General features: G+C 37.8%; 1 protein-coding gene across 3 annotated transcripts in view; it reads left to right on the plus strand.

Moving 5' to 3' along the window:
* Positions 1 to 12876, plus strand: part of ADGRL4 (adhesion G protein-coupled receptor L4) — a 73476-nt gene extending 60600 nt beyond the window's left edge. For all 3 annotated transcript variants that reach the window (XM_023932647.2, XM_086841281.1, XM_086841282.1), the window contains 3 exons: positions 8903 to 8994; positions 10576 to 10744; positions 11174 to 12876. In XM_023932647.2, coding sequence (XP_023788415.2) covers positions 8903 to 8994; positions 10576 to 10744; positions 11174 to 11236 — 324 coding nt within the window. In that variant the 3' untranslated portion in view covers positions 11237 to 12876. The remainder of the gene's footprint in view (positions 1 to 8902; positions 8995 to 10575; positions 10745 to 11173) is intronic.
* Positions 12877 to 16792: the final 3916 nt, after the last annotated feature.

A 16792-nucleotide genomic window follows, 5' to 3' on the forward strand; every position in this document is an offset into this window, starting at 1 on the left:
CATAGAAAAAAGGGGGTGTCCATTAGTCATATTAATGTAATTAGAAAAATTACTTGAGCCTATGTTATTGCATAGTAAAAAACTCATAAGGCTGAAGGGTCCTTGAAGGGTGTTCCAAACAAAAGTGTTTTTTTTTTAAAAATCAACTTAGTAGTTCTGTAATAAAAAGCATATGAAGTTCTCCCTTGCAGCAACCGAAAGGACAGTAGACTTGAAAGTCAAATGTGTCCTCTGTCACCCAGAGTGAACCAAGCAGACACAGCAGGGGAGGGAGCACAGGTGGATGTCAAGGGAAAGGAGAAGAGCACCTGCATGTGCCAGCTGGCTGCAGATTTCCTGAGATGTTCCACAGCTCAGTGGAGATTAATGTCACACACAACCTCCTTCAGTTCTAGAAATCTATACCGTCCCCACTCTTTTAATGGATCCACACATAATCAGCTTTTGTGGATATTTTTTTCAGGAAAGCCACACAACGGACTAAAATTGGTTGTTTTTTTTGTTTTTAGGTTTTTTTAATTGTTTAATATCTTCTTGATGGTTCTGTACATTACCTTATGAAAAGTACAGTTACTATAAACATATATGCTTGCCCTAAAGTGCTCATTGAAAGGATACCATAGGTTTTCTTTAGATAGTTAACATGGACTGATGATGTCTTTTGGATCTTCTTAGCAATTGCATAATGACTTCATCAGCATGACATATTTTCTCACTTGAATCAGATTTTCTTCCACTATTCAGCTGCCCCTTTTATTCATACCTGACAGGCATTTAGATAGGAGAATTTAAATTCACAATACTAATTGTACAAGAATAGTCTGCTTGGAAATCTCACTTGGACACCAAAAGAAGTATTTGTGGTTTTGAATAAATCACACCATGGGATTTTGTGACCATATCCACAGCAGAATCATAGATATTCCTGAAAAAGCAAAAGACCAAATCCTCAAGAGGATTTGGCAAATTGTGGAAGATATACATAGCTTTCTGCCAAATATTCACACCTCCAAAATGGAAAATACAGCTTGTTCCCAGACTTCACATCTCAGTCATGCTCCTGATACTTTCTCCTTCCTGGTAGCTCCTCCAGTCACTGAAGCTAGTTGTACCAAAAGATGATATTCAACTATTTCGCCCCTCTTTTCCATGTAAAACACCTTCTGCAGGGCTCCTGCATAAGGCTCCGGTAGCAGCCTAAGAAAGGCTTCCATGTACACAAGGAAACCATAGGAGCAATGTGTATCTGAACTTTCCGATGCACCTTGGATTAGTTCATTAAACAGCCTGATTTATGTCACTCCCATATCACAATACATCCTCTCAAAAGCTCCCTGGAAATGTAGAGTAAGCCTAGGAATTATTTACTGTGTGAGCAAAATAGACCCCAGTCCTACCACTGGATCTAACTGGGGTAGCATTTATGGCTGTCTGGTACAGCTCTGTTGGGTTCCCTCCTGCCCTTGGCTGCAGAACTGATGGTAAATAATGTGTTTGGTTTTGCAATCCAGTGAGAAATAACATTGAATCCACAAGTCAGCAAAGCTGTTTGCCCTGATGAAAAGCATGGAAACCCCATTTATTTATTTATTTACATATTCTTTTAAGTGTTCTAAAAATATAAAGGAAACACTTAATTGAGTCTAAATCTATAGCTTGAAGTATGTAAAAGAAAACTTTGAAGTATTCATAAATAAAAAACAATCATATGTGGATTTTTTTTTTCCCTGATTCAGGATTTGTAAGAAATTCATTTGGCTGTGTTTTAACTTTTAAAACACGTGAAATCATTAAAATCTTAGAAGCATAAAATTCTACGCCTGAATAATTGAAAATTCTTCCCAAAAATACAGCCTGAAGGGGGTTCATTAATGTTTTTGTTCCATTTCCTACTCCCAGATAAGACTGCTGTTGTATACTTAAAGCATTTGAGAAGATATATTCACTGGGGACATGGTAATGAGATAAATCAGTCAGGAGACAAACCCTGACTGTTTGACTGCCAGCTTGCGTCCAATTTTATGCAATTAATACAGCATACATTTTCATTTTGAAGCTTAAACTGTTGTATTGTTAATAGCTTAATTCCGTTCTCCCCTGACTGAAATAACGATGACCCACTGAATGTTGTCGTTTTACCCAGCCATTAGCCATCCAGCCAGAAAGACAGAAATGTATTGCTCTCTGTGGCAGAACTCAGACCATCACAAGCTCATTAATTCAAACGCTCATAATGAGGGTCATTGTACAGACTGATACAGATACAGCTGCTCTGAACTTCAGACATTTTTTGAAAGAGCCAAATTCAATATGATATATGTAAAAAATTCAAGTATATGCCTAAGAGAGCAGCAGGAGAAATTTTCTCATTCTTTTTTGTGAGATCTGACATCAGCATATAGATGGTTTCATCAATTATTGAGACAGAGACTAAGAAAGGAAAAGGGAATGATTTGGGGGTTTCATTTTTGAAGTTTGAATGTGAAGTGCTCAGACTGAATCAGAACTAGTATGTCTGAGTCTTTAGAATTAGCTGCCTCTTTCTCATACCTTCTCTTCTTTGTAACACTAGAGAGCCTTTAAAGGCTGGTATTTGAAATGTTTTAATAACTTTTGAAAGGCTAGGGTGTATCTTTTATACAAAGATATCCTACATGAAATTACGAATTCCTTTTTCATTCTATAAATAATGTGTATTGGAAATAGTCTCAAAACCTCCGTGTCATATTAAACAATTAAAGCAGTGTTTAAAAAACAAAACTGTCTTTAGATAATCCTGGATGAGGAATTGGGGGGGGGTGGTTTGAGGGAAATCCAGGTCTTTCTGCTCCAGTGAATATTTAATTATTTATATGGCATGGAATAGATCCAGCAGTAGCAGTGAATAACTACACAGAGCCTGGAGAAACCAAGGGTCATAGCTTAGCCTGAATATTAAGTAAAACAGAAAATTGTGCCCCATGTCTCCAACATCCTGTATAAATGTGCTGTCCACAGGGACTTTCATTGTTCGGGAGTGTCCTTTCTGGTTTTATTCAGAAAAGCTATCCTAGTCAGGAAGCGTTTCCTGGTGAAAACACAGTCTAAAACAGTAAATGTCTTTTAGTGCTAATGAACTGACATTTTTCAAGAAAAAAAAGTATTGGATGAATTTTTTTGAATGCCCTGTCCTGATCCATTTAATTTCACCAGAGGTCCAGGTGCTAACTGAGCTACTGCCATGAAAGACAGACCGTTCCCCTCTGAGCTTTCAAGTGCTCTTTGTCTTGCCTTAAAAAATGAAGGGGGGGGAAGAAGGAAGAAAGATGTCTTAGTTGTCAAATTTGACAGCTTTCAGCTACTTTGATGGGGCAAAATGATGATGGATCTCTTCACTCAGTGTCTTTAATTGTAATTAATTATGCAAGAAATTACAGCTCTTCAACTTGAGTGCAAATATTTTTATTTGCAAGTTGTATTAAATTTTGTGTAGTTCATACTGTGCAGTGTTCAACTAACAATAACTATCATTTTGTATCTACAAAGAGAGAGAGTTTCATGCGGTGTGAGGCACTAACATCATATTTACTTGAGGACAGAACACTACAGTACTCTTCCAGTATGTAAAATACGTACATTTAAGAGTGAAATTAAGGACCTATTTTAAATATAGCTGTTGCTAGGCAATGCGCTACTAGCAGAACTCGAGCAGCCTGGAATATTTAGCATTTTAGGACCAACATGCTCATTTTTATACTATTACTCAGTTTCCACAATACTAGCAATCAACAGAGAAATTGGTAATTTGCTTAGACAATAGATGAGACTGTTCCTCAGTGCTCTCTGCTGGAGCAGCCCTAGGCCTGATAAAAGTAGCAGCCAGAGCAGCAGCATCTTGCTGAGTCCATGCCCAGCTTTCCTTTCTTGCAGAAGCACCTGTTCAGTAGTAGGGAGACAGAGGGAGGGATGCTAATCTGCAAGCAGATTTTCAGAGCTATCCTAGATGCAGGTGGAGGTAGGTTAACTCCACACTGCTGCTTTTCCCATCCTATTCTAAAATACATACAATTGATTGAACAGAGCTCCCCAGGCTAAGCCCAGGCAAAGCCTCCTTATTGTTGACAAGATGATTAGGAGAGCACCAGGAAATTTCTTTGAATTCTAAATTGCTTTTTCTCTCTCACAAGAGGAAATTATCCAGATCAAATCTGTGGGTCAGATCTGATCCTATGACTTGTACCACTCCAGACTGCTCTGAACTCTTCCTTATGTGCATGCTGGACCTAACCCACCAACATCGCAGTTCTGAATGTGGGAGCTGTATCATGGATAAAACAGCTGCAGGAAAATGTCACTGTCCTGCTCTTTACCACAGTATGCATCCCTGACACCTCTAAGTGCTGCTCTGCAGAGCAGAACCTGCAGCAGTGTCCACTGTTGCCTGTGAATGTCTTGGACTGCCATTCCCTGTGGTGTGTAGGCTAAAGCCTTGACAATGCTGGTGGCAGTGGGAGTGGTTTAGTGGCTTCAGAAGTCACTCCAAAACCCTAAATCCCTCTTCCCCTTTTCATATGTAATGCCCCAGAGAGAGATATACCAAACACTTACCATCCTTCCCTTAAACCCCATCTCGGGTGTGCAATACAACCCAGCTCATGCAGGTTTGTGTCTCCTTAGAGATTACCCAGGGTTATACAGATACATAAATGTAGCTGCCCATACCTACAGAGTCCTGATTTCGTGGCATACTAATAATTGCTCTTGTTCAATGTCTATTTCACACAAATATATTTTAAGTTTTTCATTTGTTCATAAATAAACTACAACATTTCTAGAATTTAAGAAGGCTAAAAATACTTTTACAAATATCTTTAGAGAGACTTGATTCCCTGAAGATGCTGTGAGTGGAGGCTTTTTCTGCATCAGTCCTTGACTTTGATTAACCACTTAAAAAAAAAAAAAAAAAAGGGAATAGATTAATTATTAAAATTAGTCCTGTAGTGCACCTGAGCAATGAGTGAAACATGATTCCCACTGAATGCAGAGGAGGCAGGGCTGAGGATGCTCTGCACTTCAGAGAATTGCCCTGGTAGGGAGAAAGTCAGAGGTTTCCTTTGTAAAATGGTAAGGACAGAGTGCACTGTTTGCCCAATAGCAGTCTGGGTGGTTTGTTAAATAAATAAAATACAAAAAAAATTATTCAGTTCAGGGCTTGGAATCAATGCAATTCCCCTCTAGTCTATTAGACTTGCCGAGAAGCCCCTCTCAGGACACACAGCAGTTTCTCTGACTGCTCAGCCATGTAATAGCTCTGAAAACAAAGGCACCAGAAGTTGCCGTGTCACACTGTAACATCGTTATTCACTTGATAAAACTGTGGCCGTGCCACAACACCTCAGCTCCGGCTCTGCCCCGAGCTGCAGGCGAGCTGTGCTCATTATTCAGCTAACTCGTCCCCAGGCTGGCCCTTCCCAGCCCTGTGCAGAGCTGTCCTGAGCTGGGTTTCACAGCTGCCTGCACATCCTGCTCTGCTCCAGCTCGCTCCCTCTCCGGAGACACACTGCCTTATGTTTGCCATTTCCTTCTCAGTCACCTTGCCTGTCACCTTAAGGCAGTCTTAATTATAATATCATTGAAGGTTTATTCAACAAGATCTTAAGACTGTGGTTTAATTACAGAAATGAAAACACATGATTACAACCAAAGTAAGTATAAAACAATATTTGGCTGTAAGGAGCAACTGAAACTTTTCAGATGTTTCAATGTCTCTCATCCAGAAGCCCCTCTGTCCCAGACAGAAAATTTGGGGGTCCAGGATTTCTTGTGTACACCTACATTTTAGATTACTTTTGCAGCCTACTACCTCAATTTCAGCTTGTTTGAAAAGCAGTTTTGGATACAAATTCAAATTACTTAAGTGCTTGTAACTTTGGCCAGGCATTTTAAGTGATTTGACTTCTCATTCCATTTGTTGGAACACATATAGCTCTTTAGGGAATTCAGTTTTATTTCCCCTTTAGTCCTAGTAAGTCCAACTTATTAGTGTTCATACTCAGTCCTGCCCTCTGATATGAACTTTTTACTTTACATTTCCCAGAAATAGTTGAGGCCATTGGAATGTTCATAGCAAAGAGCATGCAGAGTATCAGGTTGAAGCTGGATGCATTAAGTTTAGGATACCTTTTGGGATATATTTTGGATTACCAGTTTGTTCCAAAGGCCACACTTGACACATTGTTTACATTAGCCAGTTTTTTCTCCTGGGTTTACCCCTGAGTTCAGGCTATTGTTTTCCCTCTAGTTTTGCTTCATTTCTGTGTCACAGGATAGTAACTACAACTTTCTTGTTATCTGTTTCATCCCCATTCAAAGGACAAAATGCAGTTCCAGAGGTTTCTAACATAGGTTGAAACATCGTGTAAAGCCACTCTTTGCGCTTTCACTTTGCTATAGAAATTTTTTTATTAATGGAGTGTTTAAAAATGGGGCAAAGACCGACTTAAGACTTTAATAAATCTTGGAAATGACTGGGTGTTTCAGGAGTTCACCCTCATTACCCTGTAACACTACCTCCTGTGAGGCTACCTGAGACGTATTGTACAATAATTGTGTTCTGGCAGCTGACTCCAAGAAGCTGGTGTTAACCTCTCCTGTTCCCCTGATACATAAAGATTATTCCCATTAGAATGGCTTGGTGAATGAAAAGATCATAGTTAATGGGTATTACTTTAATGCAGAAGGCCAAATCCTATTATCCTGTGAAACGGACAGTGCAAATAGTATTTGTGTAAAGGAACCCCACTGGGACAAGGAGAAATGGAGCCTGCTGCCCGCCCCATCCTTGCTCAGCAAAACCTTGCCAGTTCTGCAGCTGTTTTTGTGAGGAAGGGGGGTTGGCCCTTAGAGCTTCTCACAGAACCTACTTCTGGCAGTTTCTAGAGAAGTAGCGGTGCGTTCTCCATGTTTATGGTACTTTGATCACATTTCCCGCTACCTTTTTCAAATTAATAAATATTATTATGGGTTATGCAGATTATAGTCTGTGCATGAAGTTATTTGATATATTATTCACCAACAAATATAAGATAAAAAGAAAGTCTGCATATAATTATCCATAACTGCTGACTGACTCATAATTAACTTTGAAAAATTGCTGGTTTAGGAGATACCAGAGATTACAATTTTAAATATAAGGAGCTTCAGAATAGCTCTCACAATGAGCACAAGTACAAGGTATTCATTGAAGGATTAATTCCCTAAACTGCTCCTCAGCTCTATCTCCTGTCTTATCAAATTGTAAATATATTATGCTGCATTAAACTGTGAGCATGCAGCTAATTAAAGCAGAGCCTGCCTTAGTATCAGATACTCCCCCCTTGACACAACAAAAATGTTCTAAGGACACAACTTACAAGAGTTAACAAATGAAAGTGATTCCTTTTCAAGTGGTGCTGTGCTCCAACAGCTTTTCGTTTGCATTTCAGAGACTTTTGTTTTGGTTTGGGTTTTTGTTTGGGTTGGGTTTTGGGTTTGGTTTGTGTTTTTTCAATGAAAAAAAGTGTGGGGAATACAGTCTTTCTGGAGAAACAGCTTGGGGAAGGCATTAATTCTATTCATTCTACAGCTGGAACCCCACAGGAACAGACTGAGGGACTGCAACCAAGGATTTAAAAACAGTATCTGAATGACACAGCTAAAATTTGGTTCATTTACTAACATTTTAAATATATTCTGCTGTTAAATGCTGCAAAGTAAGAAGGCAGCCATCCACATTTTTAAAGGAAAGCAGTATAAATTTAACTGAAAGATCAGTGAAGCCTAGCCAAGCCAAGAGAGGATCAGAACCACAACTGAGCATCATTTGCAAAATTGCTTATTTAAATTGCTTTTCTTTATTTCAAACTAATCAAGCAATGCCATTGTACAAAAATCAGGGAAAAAATACCAAAACTATTAATCTATGAAAAAAAAACATAAAATAAATGAGAAGATATGCAGCAAGAAGCCTTTCAACAAAAGCTAGATTTTTTAATTATATGTGTAAGCCTCTAAGATTTTTGTGTCACTTGAAAGTTTTCACACCCTAAAGACCTCAAACTGTATGATGCTCTTAATGTTATTCAGCAACAAAAGACACACATATTTCTAGATCAATATAAATAATACAATACATACATATATAAGGTATATATATAATGTGTGTATATACATATATATGTGTGTATATATATATAAGGTGTATATATATAAGGTATATATATAATGTAATGTATATATATGTGTGTGTGTATATATATATATATATAATACAATAGAAAACCCATAGAGTAGAGGGTTTTTTAGGAGTTTCTCAATTTCTCTTTCCTTTTTTTAAATTCCTTTCCTTTCCTTTCCTTTCCTTTCCTTTCCTTTCCTTTCCTTTCCTTTCCTTTCCTTTCCTTTCCTTTCCTTTCCTTTCCTTTCCTTTCCTTTCCTTTCCTTTCCTTTCCTTTCCTTTCCTTTCCTTTCCTTTCCTTTCCTTTCCTTTCCTTTCCTTTCCTTTCCTTTCCTTTCCTTTCCTTTCCTTTCCTTTCCTTTCCTTTCCTTTCCTTTCCTTTCCTTATCACTACTTAGGAAAAATAATCTCAGCAGAAGAGATTTACCAATAAAATCAATAAACATTTGCAGACTGTTGGTTGTGATACTGCTGAGATAAGGTAGGGTTACATCCCTGTTGATCAATCTTTATTTCAGGGCTCATATTTTTTTTTAATAGAAGTGAATCAGAACAGGGTGGGTTTTTTCCCATTCTGGCATGGGATTCTGTAGATTTCAGATACAAAGAAATTGTATCTGTCTTGTTTCATTTAAATGTTTAGCTGGTATTGGCATTCAAAAGTTTCCTGGTTTGAACTAAAAGGTCTTTTTTCTCTGCTTGCCCCAGGTTAATTTGTTGGCTTTTGGAGTGATTATTTATAAAGTATTTCGACACACTGCAATGTTAAAGCCAGAAGTCAGTTGTTATGAAAATATAAGGTAAGTTTGCCATTCAGTACAAATTCTACCTTCTGTAGGTTTAAATAAAGACAGAGTATGTTGATAATGAGTATTCAAAAGTAACAGTTTAATATCCTGAGGTCTGTAGAAAAATAAAGATTTTTTTTTTTCTGTTATTACCCTTATATGTAGTTGGATGTAAATTTCACAATCATTATTCCCACTGAGCAATACCCTGTATGATAGGGTGTGTGTGAAAGATGCACAAAGAAAACAAGTGGCCCATATCAACCAGAGGGTAAAGACTGATGGCAGAGTTCAAGAAGTAATTGTCCTTTTTTTTAAGTATTTTCCACAGCCTCTATGCAAGGCAAAAAAGAATTCAAAACTATGCCTGAAATGTGACCAAAATATTTGCCTTGAAGTAATAAGTGATAAGAGATTGGAGGCATTCATGTTACTTGGGAAAAGTCTGCAGTAGGACATTATGCTTCTGTGGCACTGGGGGATGGAGTGGATTCTTTACTTTGCATGCTGCTATGATTTTTCCATCAACTCACTCTCTTTAAAACTGATTTATAGGGACCTTGAAAACCGTTTGTGCAGGAAAAGCTGAAGTGTACTACAGGGAACATTGAAAACAACTTACTGTTTGTGTTGCTTAGGAACACTCCTGCAGTTTCAATGCATTGCACTAGATTTATAGTTAGGATTTAGCAATTGTTTGATTGATTACTTTCTCTTATTCCTCGCCTTTCATAGCTTCATGTGGTGACCTGTTTCTAATGAAGCTGAAAATTATTCATTTTCAGGGGAACAGTGCTAAAAATGTCTGTTGTTCAAAGGAAGTCCTGCAATGACTGAGCTGAGAATGAATAAGAAAGTAATCAGTAGCTTCATTTCCAAGACAACATGCTGTAATTTGCTCAAGTCTGTGAACAGTGCTCTACAGCATCCTTGGAAAAAAAAATCGTAGCCAATCAGTTCCTACAATTTTAAGGCATCAATATGCTGACCCAGGAACTATTTGAGAGTACTTGTGTTCTAAAAACAATTTCTTTTTTTTTCTTTCTTTTTTCTTTCTTTTATTTTTTTTGAGACAGAATTTTAAAAAGATCTGGTTTTACAATTTGCCCCATCCTCTACAGTGAACCTGAGAGGCAGCCTGGGAATCCTTTGATGTCATGCACATGCACTGACCTAAGAGCATACTGAACATTTTTCTGGGTTATTTTTTTGAGGAAGATAAGGGGGAGGAGGATAAGTGGGGGAATGCTTCATAACAGACATATGTTTTTCCTTGGGGAATTACACTAACAGTAGATTTAAATCAAATCATATGGTGCTGCAGTACACCAGAGAAAACATATCTGAAGATTAAAGAAGCCAGTGTTTTAAGGCCCTCCAGTTTTACTCCTTTGCTCTTCTGAAGTGATTATGAGACTTTGTTAATGCTACAGTGCTGCAGCACACCCTGAAGAGCAGCCCCTGTACTTGCAACTTCTCAGGCCTTTGCAACTGGGAAAAAAATTTTCCAAGGCAGCATTCACCACCCAAAGTGGAGAAAAAGGCGAGTAGCACATGCCCACGTGTTGTTCACAATGTTTTCTTCCTGTCTAGATCCTGTGCCCGAGGTGCCCTTGCTCTCCTCTTCCTCCTTGGGGCTACCTGGATTTTCGGGGTCCTCCATGTGGTCCAGGGATCTGTGGTTACTGCCTATCTTTTTACAATCTTCAATGCATTCCAGGGGATGTTCATCTTCATATTTCTTTGTGTACTGTCTAGGAAGGTAAGTTCCTTGTGGGAAGTGACTCATGTCCCTACACTGCCCAGGTGCCCAGCCCTGAAGCTGAGCTTCTGCCCTCAGTGGAGGCAGACCCTCTGCCCAGTTTTTACATCCTCACGTTTGCTCCAGTTTTAAAACTGATGTATGAAACGTGGGAAAATGGGGCTTTTTGACTATGAAACTGGTGATAGTGTTGTTAACCTGATGAAATGATACGAAAATGATATAAAACTTCCTTCCAGTCTTTTCAATTAGCAGCAGGATTCACCCACGCTTACCCTGGGATGAGACTTCCTTCGGTGCTCTGTCCTAAACTAAAAGTCATCCCCGCCTTAAAACACCTAGTGATGGGAGCAGTACAAAATGAGTTTAAAGGCATATAGACCTATTAATAAATCTATTTCATAATTGAATTCAATATTTTTATTTCAGATTCAGGAGGAGTATTATAGATTGTTCAAAAATGTTCCTTGCTGTTTTGGCTGCTTGAGATAAAGGGAAAGAAAACACCCAAAATCATCTCAGCTGAAGAAAGAAGCAACTTACGTGGTGGTGTTATGGATATTACTACAAAATATGGTATTGTGAAAGTATGAAATGACCCAGTGAGCAGACATATCTCTTAAATGAATTACTGGTTTTGTACATACATGTGCATTTGTGCAGAACATCTGTATTATTCTGTATACTAACAGTATACAAAAAACTGGATCATTGCAAAACAAATGTTAAGACAAGGGAAAGAAGCAAATTTCTAAAGAATCTCAAGACTTAAAGACTGAGGTTTTGTTTCTAATATTAAAAATATCTGCAGTTCTTGAAATCAAGATACCGAAAACCAACTGGCACAGCAGATTTTATGAAGTGCTTTGCTAGTGGAAACATGTTCACAATCCTTTTGTAGTAATGAACTTCATACTTTAAGTTGTATGTGACCATCTGCAGGGAATGGGTTCCATTAAAGAGTCAATAGATAAAGATCTGCTTCAGCCTAGACTTTTGAAAACATTTCTTTTAATTTAAAGTAGATTAAAAAAGGAATTTGTTTAATATTATTCTCTTATCACTCTGAAATATATATTTGTATATTAATCAATCCTTTATTTTTATAACTTCTAAAGAATTGTTTAGATCTAAAGAGCTGAGGTCAGATCTGATACAAGAATGGTGGGACAGTCATTTTATAACTGAAAGTTTATTTTGTGAATACTTTGAAAAAGATCTGGTTCTTGTTTTATTTAATTGCCAAAAAGACTGAGATCTGCTTAACTGGCACTATGATTTTGGAGGCTGTGGGAAGAAGATGCTTTCACAGGTTTGTCACTTCATGGAAATACTTGGAATCCAGACTTTGTAGGATCAAATTTAAGTGGTAGAAATCACCCATGCAGAAGGACACAGATTTAAATTTAAGCTAATGTGGCTCTGTACCATGTAAAATTCCAATTACAGCAGTTTTCTCATAGCGTTTTTGAGTTAAGCAGTTTTATTCCTCCAAGGCTCCTGGGTTTGGAACAATCCTGCACTTAACCTTAGGAGTATGTATAGAACTACTAGAATCAAAGGGAGTATTGAGGTGCAAGTTTGGCAGATCAGAGCATAAACACAGTGCATCAACCATTCCACCTATGGCTTCTGACTTATTTGAAAAGTATTCCTTAATGCCTTCACCCTTTTAGCACCCAAATTATGTGAAGTGCTGAGAAATTTCCTGTCCACATTGCCTTCTCAGGAAGTGTCTAGGATCTCAGAGGAGCCCAGTATTTTTGCCAGTGAGGCACTGTAAATATGTAGTTAATAAATCCCATGGTTGTGTTGTCTGTTAAAATAAAGCACTAGTCTGAATTTTATTTATATTAAAGGAAATCTTTTTTTAGTAATGGTCAACTTTGGTTTTTATCTTTTTTTTTTTCTTATACACAAGGTTTTCATTGTATGCACTGCAATGATAGGCTTCATTAAGTATGTTCCATGCCTTTGTCAAGTATTTTGAAAAAAGAGTAGTCTATTTTTCAAAAAAAATACTAAAGAAATCTCCTGGTCCTTTGAATGTAAAATATGTGAATAAACTGGAGAGCTTTGCTTTCACATTTTGACATTTCCATTCATTTAAATAAATACAGTGGTTAAAGTTCTCATTGTTACATATCATTTGCCCTCAATTATTCCTGTATTTCCTTTGCTGTTGTACATGTTCTTCTGGGGTTGGGAAATGCAGATGTATATTACTTAAAAGAGTGTTTTTAGAAGGATATCTACCAGCCCATCATTTTTAATCTCCTGCAGAACTGTAACCTACAGTAAGCTGATCTGGACAAAGCATCTCTAGTAACTATATAATGACTTCAGCATGCTCAGGGAGATTGAAAAAAAGTCCTTGGAAAGAAAATATATCATAAATGTTTAGCTTACAATAGTCTTTGTAATGAAAGATGTTCTTTTATAAGAAAACTTCTGTCTCTGGGTCAGATCTTCATTGAAACTCTGTTTTCCTTACAAACAAGGAGGAGTTTTCATCTTTTAATACAGCACATAAAGAACAGAAAAAAAATTTTTTAGATCCCCTGCCTCAGACTCTAAAAGATATTGCAATTGTCCATCCTAGTGCATGCAGATGTACTGACAAGAAATTAAAGGGTTTATTTGTCACAACCCTTAGTTACATGGACCCCAACTCAGCAGAGAGAGAAGGACTGACACTGAACATTAATTTAAAAAAGAAAGGTTGAGGTTTCAATAAGATATGAGTTAAAAACATGAGGACAGTCAAGTGTTGGAAAGGATTGCCCAGAGAGTTTCTATAATTGTGTTAAAATCTTTGGAGGTTTTTAAAACTGCATAAAGTTCTCAGCAACCTGATCCCAACCTGACCCTGCTCTGAGCAGGAAGGTGGATGAGATGACCTTCTGAGATCCCTTCCAGCATGGATTGTTCTATTAGTCTATGGTATCAAATCAGAAAAATAATAATCAGGCATTAGTTACAATTTTGTTATGCAAACTTGCACTCAAGTGCTAGGCAAACTGTTTTTCCAAAAGTAAATTCATATAATCTATTTATCAGATCAGCTAACTGACTGGCTTGAAAACTAAGAATTTTGTTCAACACTTTTTAAGATTACACACACTTTAGAGGCATGTGACATGTCCAGTGGAGCCAACAGGAAAAATAAAAAAAGTAAAAACAAATCAGTGATTGACCAGAGAGATAAAAAAGAAAATGTTACGGTTTCACTCTGAAAGTAAATGCTTGATGAAGATTTTTTTTCCATTAAACCAAACAGAAATTAGTGTTCAGTGTTGCATTTCAAGGTGTGTTTCAGAATACAGTAGATAAGGTAAAGACTCATCTATTCTAAAATAAACATTCCCTAAAAGAATTAGAATTGTATTTCAAAGAAACTGCAATATTATCACCATAGCCATTGGGAGGCTCAGTCTGATGGAGCTGTGCTAATAAACAGATCTTCTGTGCTCTTTACCTATTGGAATGAAGCAGGTAGTCATTTAAAACCAGATAAATACAGTGCAAATTTATATCAGACTTTTCTCCAGTCTCCAGTTGTCACAGACCTCCAGCTCAGAGCGTGGTGATGCTCTGCAGCCGGGACTTTGGACACTTGTGCACCTCATTGACCACGTATCAAGCAATGCTGCACATGGTCATGTGAAGCAGGACAAATATATTCAGGACTGATTCCTAAAGCTGTTACACCTCCAGCATCACTTTTCTCATCAATAATATCACTTTTTATACTTTTATCATAATATTTCCTTAAAGGCCAGTTCATACTCACACCCTTGCCATGTGCCTGTTAATCCCAGGAGAAGCCCTACCTCCTCCTTAGAAATCTGTATAGATGAGATTAAAAAGTCAAAACCCACGAAGTTAAAACTTTCCTCTGGGAAAAGTGATAGGAGGAGGGCCACTGGCCAACAGCTTCCTCCAGCCTGTGTTACTCTTTTCCCTTGGTTCTTATACATTCAGTGCAGTGCTCTGAGATTACAGAAGCGACGGTGCCACCTCACCAAAGTCATCCCCAGTGCAATTTTTTTATAAAATTAAGCCTTTAAGATGGATGCAGACTTGCAAACAGCTGATCATCAATGCACTGATAGTCCATTTAAGCACAACCAAATTGTCAAGTGCAAATATGCTAAAGCATTTTCACAAGTTGCCTGGCTCCCTGCCAGCTCAGCCCTCACTGCCATCGCTGTGGGCAGCCTGTCCATGGAGATGCAGCCACAGAAGGACGAGACTGCTGTTTTCAGACTCTGTATCTCCATGACAACCCTCCTGAGCAAACCTTATGGAGAACCAAGAGCCCTTGACACATCCAGACTGTGCCAGGAGTCAGGTCCATGGCCACACATGGAGCCTGGAGGCCCTGGAACTGCTGCTTCAGAATAAGCTGCAAGATGTGACTAATATGAAACACAATAATTCCATCAACTTTACTGCCACACAGCAATATTGACAGCAGCAGTCCTACTGGGTCAGAAGAACAGAAAGTATGAAAAAAAAAAAATCCATGCACACCAAAATGTAACAGTAAAACTGACTTTTGAGAATGTACTCTTTTTTATTCCAAGTGGAACAAAAAAATGCTTAAAAAGCACACTGAAATTATCATGAAACATAAATTATTACTGATTCTATTTATGATAGCAATTATATTTTGTAGAAGCATTATGTTATATCTTCCCAATGCAAGGTTGCATTTTTCCCAGAATTCCCTTTCCAGAACTATCCCTTTAAATCTGGCTTTACTTCTACAGATGTGGTTTTACAGCTCCTTCTTTTTTTTTTCTTGCTTTGCTGGTAAGTACTCAAATTTTATTGTATTTACTCTTCTGGATTCCCAAGGAAAAGGTGTACTTTCATCAAACATAGGGGAGGCTCCTCTGTTTCCCAAAGCATTGCTGAATATTCTAATTAAAACTAGCTCCAAGACTGACCATCAGTCTTCACTGCACCACAATAGGCACCTCCCTCCAATGTAAGTCTTTGTATTTATTGTAACAATTTATATAAATGCTGCAGTCAGCTCTGTATCCACATAAACCTAACACCATTTAAATTAATTTTGTAAGACTTTTGTGAGACACTGCTGAATAATTTAGTAAAATCCAAGTTGATTGTAAACTGTTCTTCTTTATAATAACTAAGCTTGAAAACTATGTTTTCAAGAGACAATCCAGTTTACTTTGTTAAATAAAATCAGTTATATTTTAATCTGGGTAGAGATGTTTTCCTCCTGTGTCTGGCCCACCATTATTTGGTCTAATGGATTGAGTTAAAGGGAACACTCTTCAAAATCCCATCCCTCTCTCTCTTTGAATGTTTCTGCACTGTGTAGATTTCTGGCATCACCTTGGCTTCTGCTGGGTTTCAGAAATAATTGTTGATGATACAGTAAATTTGTTTTCTCTCCCTTGTGTTTAAATCCCAATCTCACAAACACTCATGTATTTGCTCAGTTTTATGCACGACTAAGTCTTTGGCGTTAATGAGGCTGCTCATGTGCATAGAGTTAAGCATATGTGCAAGTGTTGTATGATCAGGGTCTTAGGATGCCAATTTGCAGTAATAACAGATTTGCATAAACTCGTGATCCCAAGCACTGGGCTTCCTGCTCATTATCAGTAGTGGAATTAATTTAGCTGTTTTTCATTCCATGATGTTTATGAGCCTTTTCTTTTAAGTGAACTTCAAGTTGTTTTGATTACCACTCCTCAGCCATTTTTGATTTTGTCCCTGTCACTTAACATATGTGGGGTTTTTCCCTCCACTTACAAATGCCCACCTTAGCCACATTAGTATAGCTCATTTATGCTCGAGATGAAAGATCAGGTCACACTTCTTAAGCTGAAAATATGCTCCTTGCTGTGTAAGAGAGCTGCAGAAATACCAATTGCAAATACCCAGCTAGGACTCATCAAAATCCTGTGCACAAGTCATGGCTTCTATCGTCAAGGGGTTAGGCCCTAAATGAAGTGAGTAGCAGCTGTAACCCATTTAGCATAGATGCCAGCTAAGGGAGAGGCAGCT

Source organism: Cyanistes caeruleus, chromosome 9 (assembly GCF_971803275.1).
Source record: "Cyanistes caeruleus chromosome 9, bCyaCae1.hap1.1, whole genome shotgun sequence".
In the NCBI taxonomy this organism is placed as follows: Eukaryota; Metazoa; Chordata; class Aves; order Passeriformes; family Paridae; genus Cyanistes; species Cyanistes caeruleus.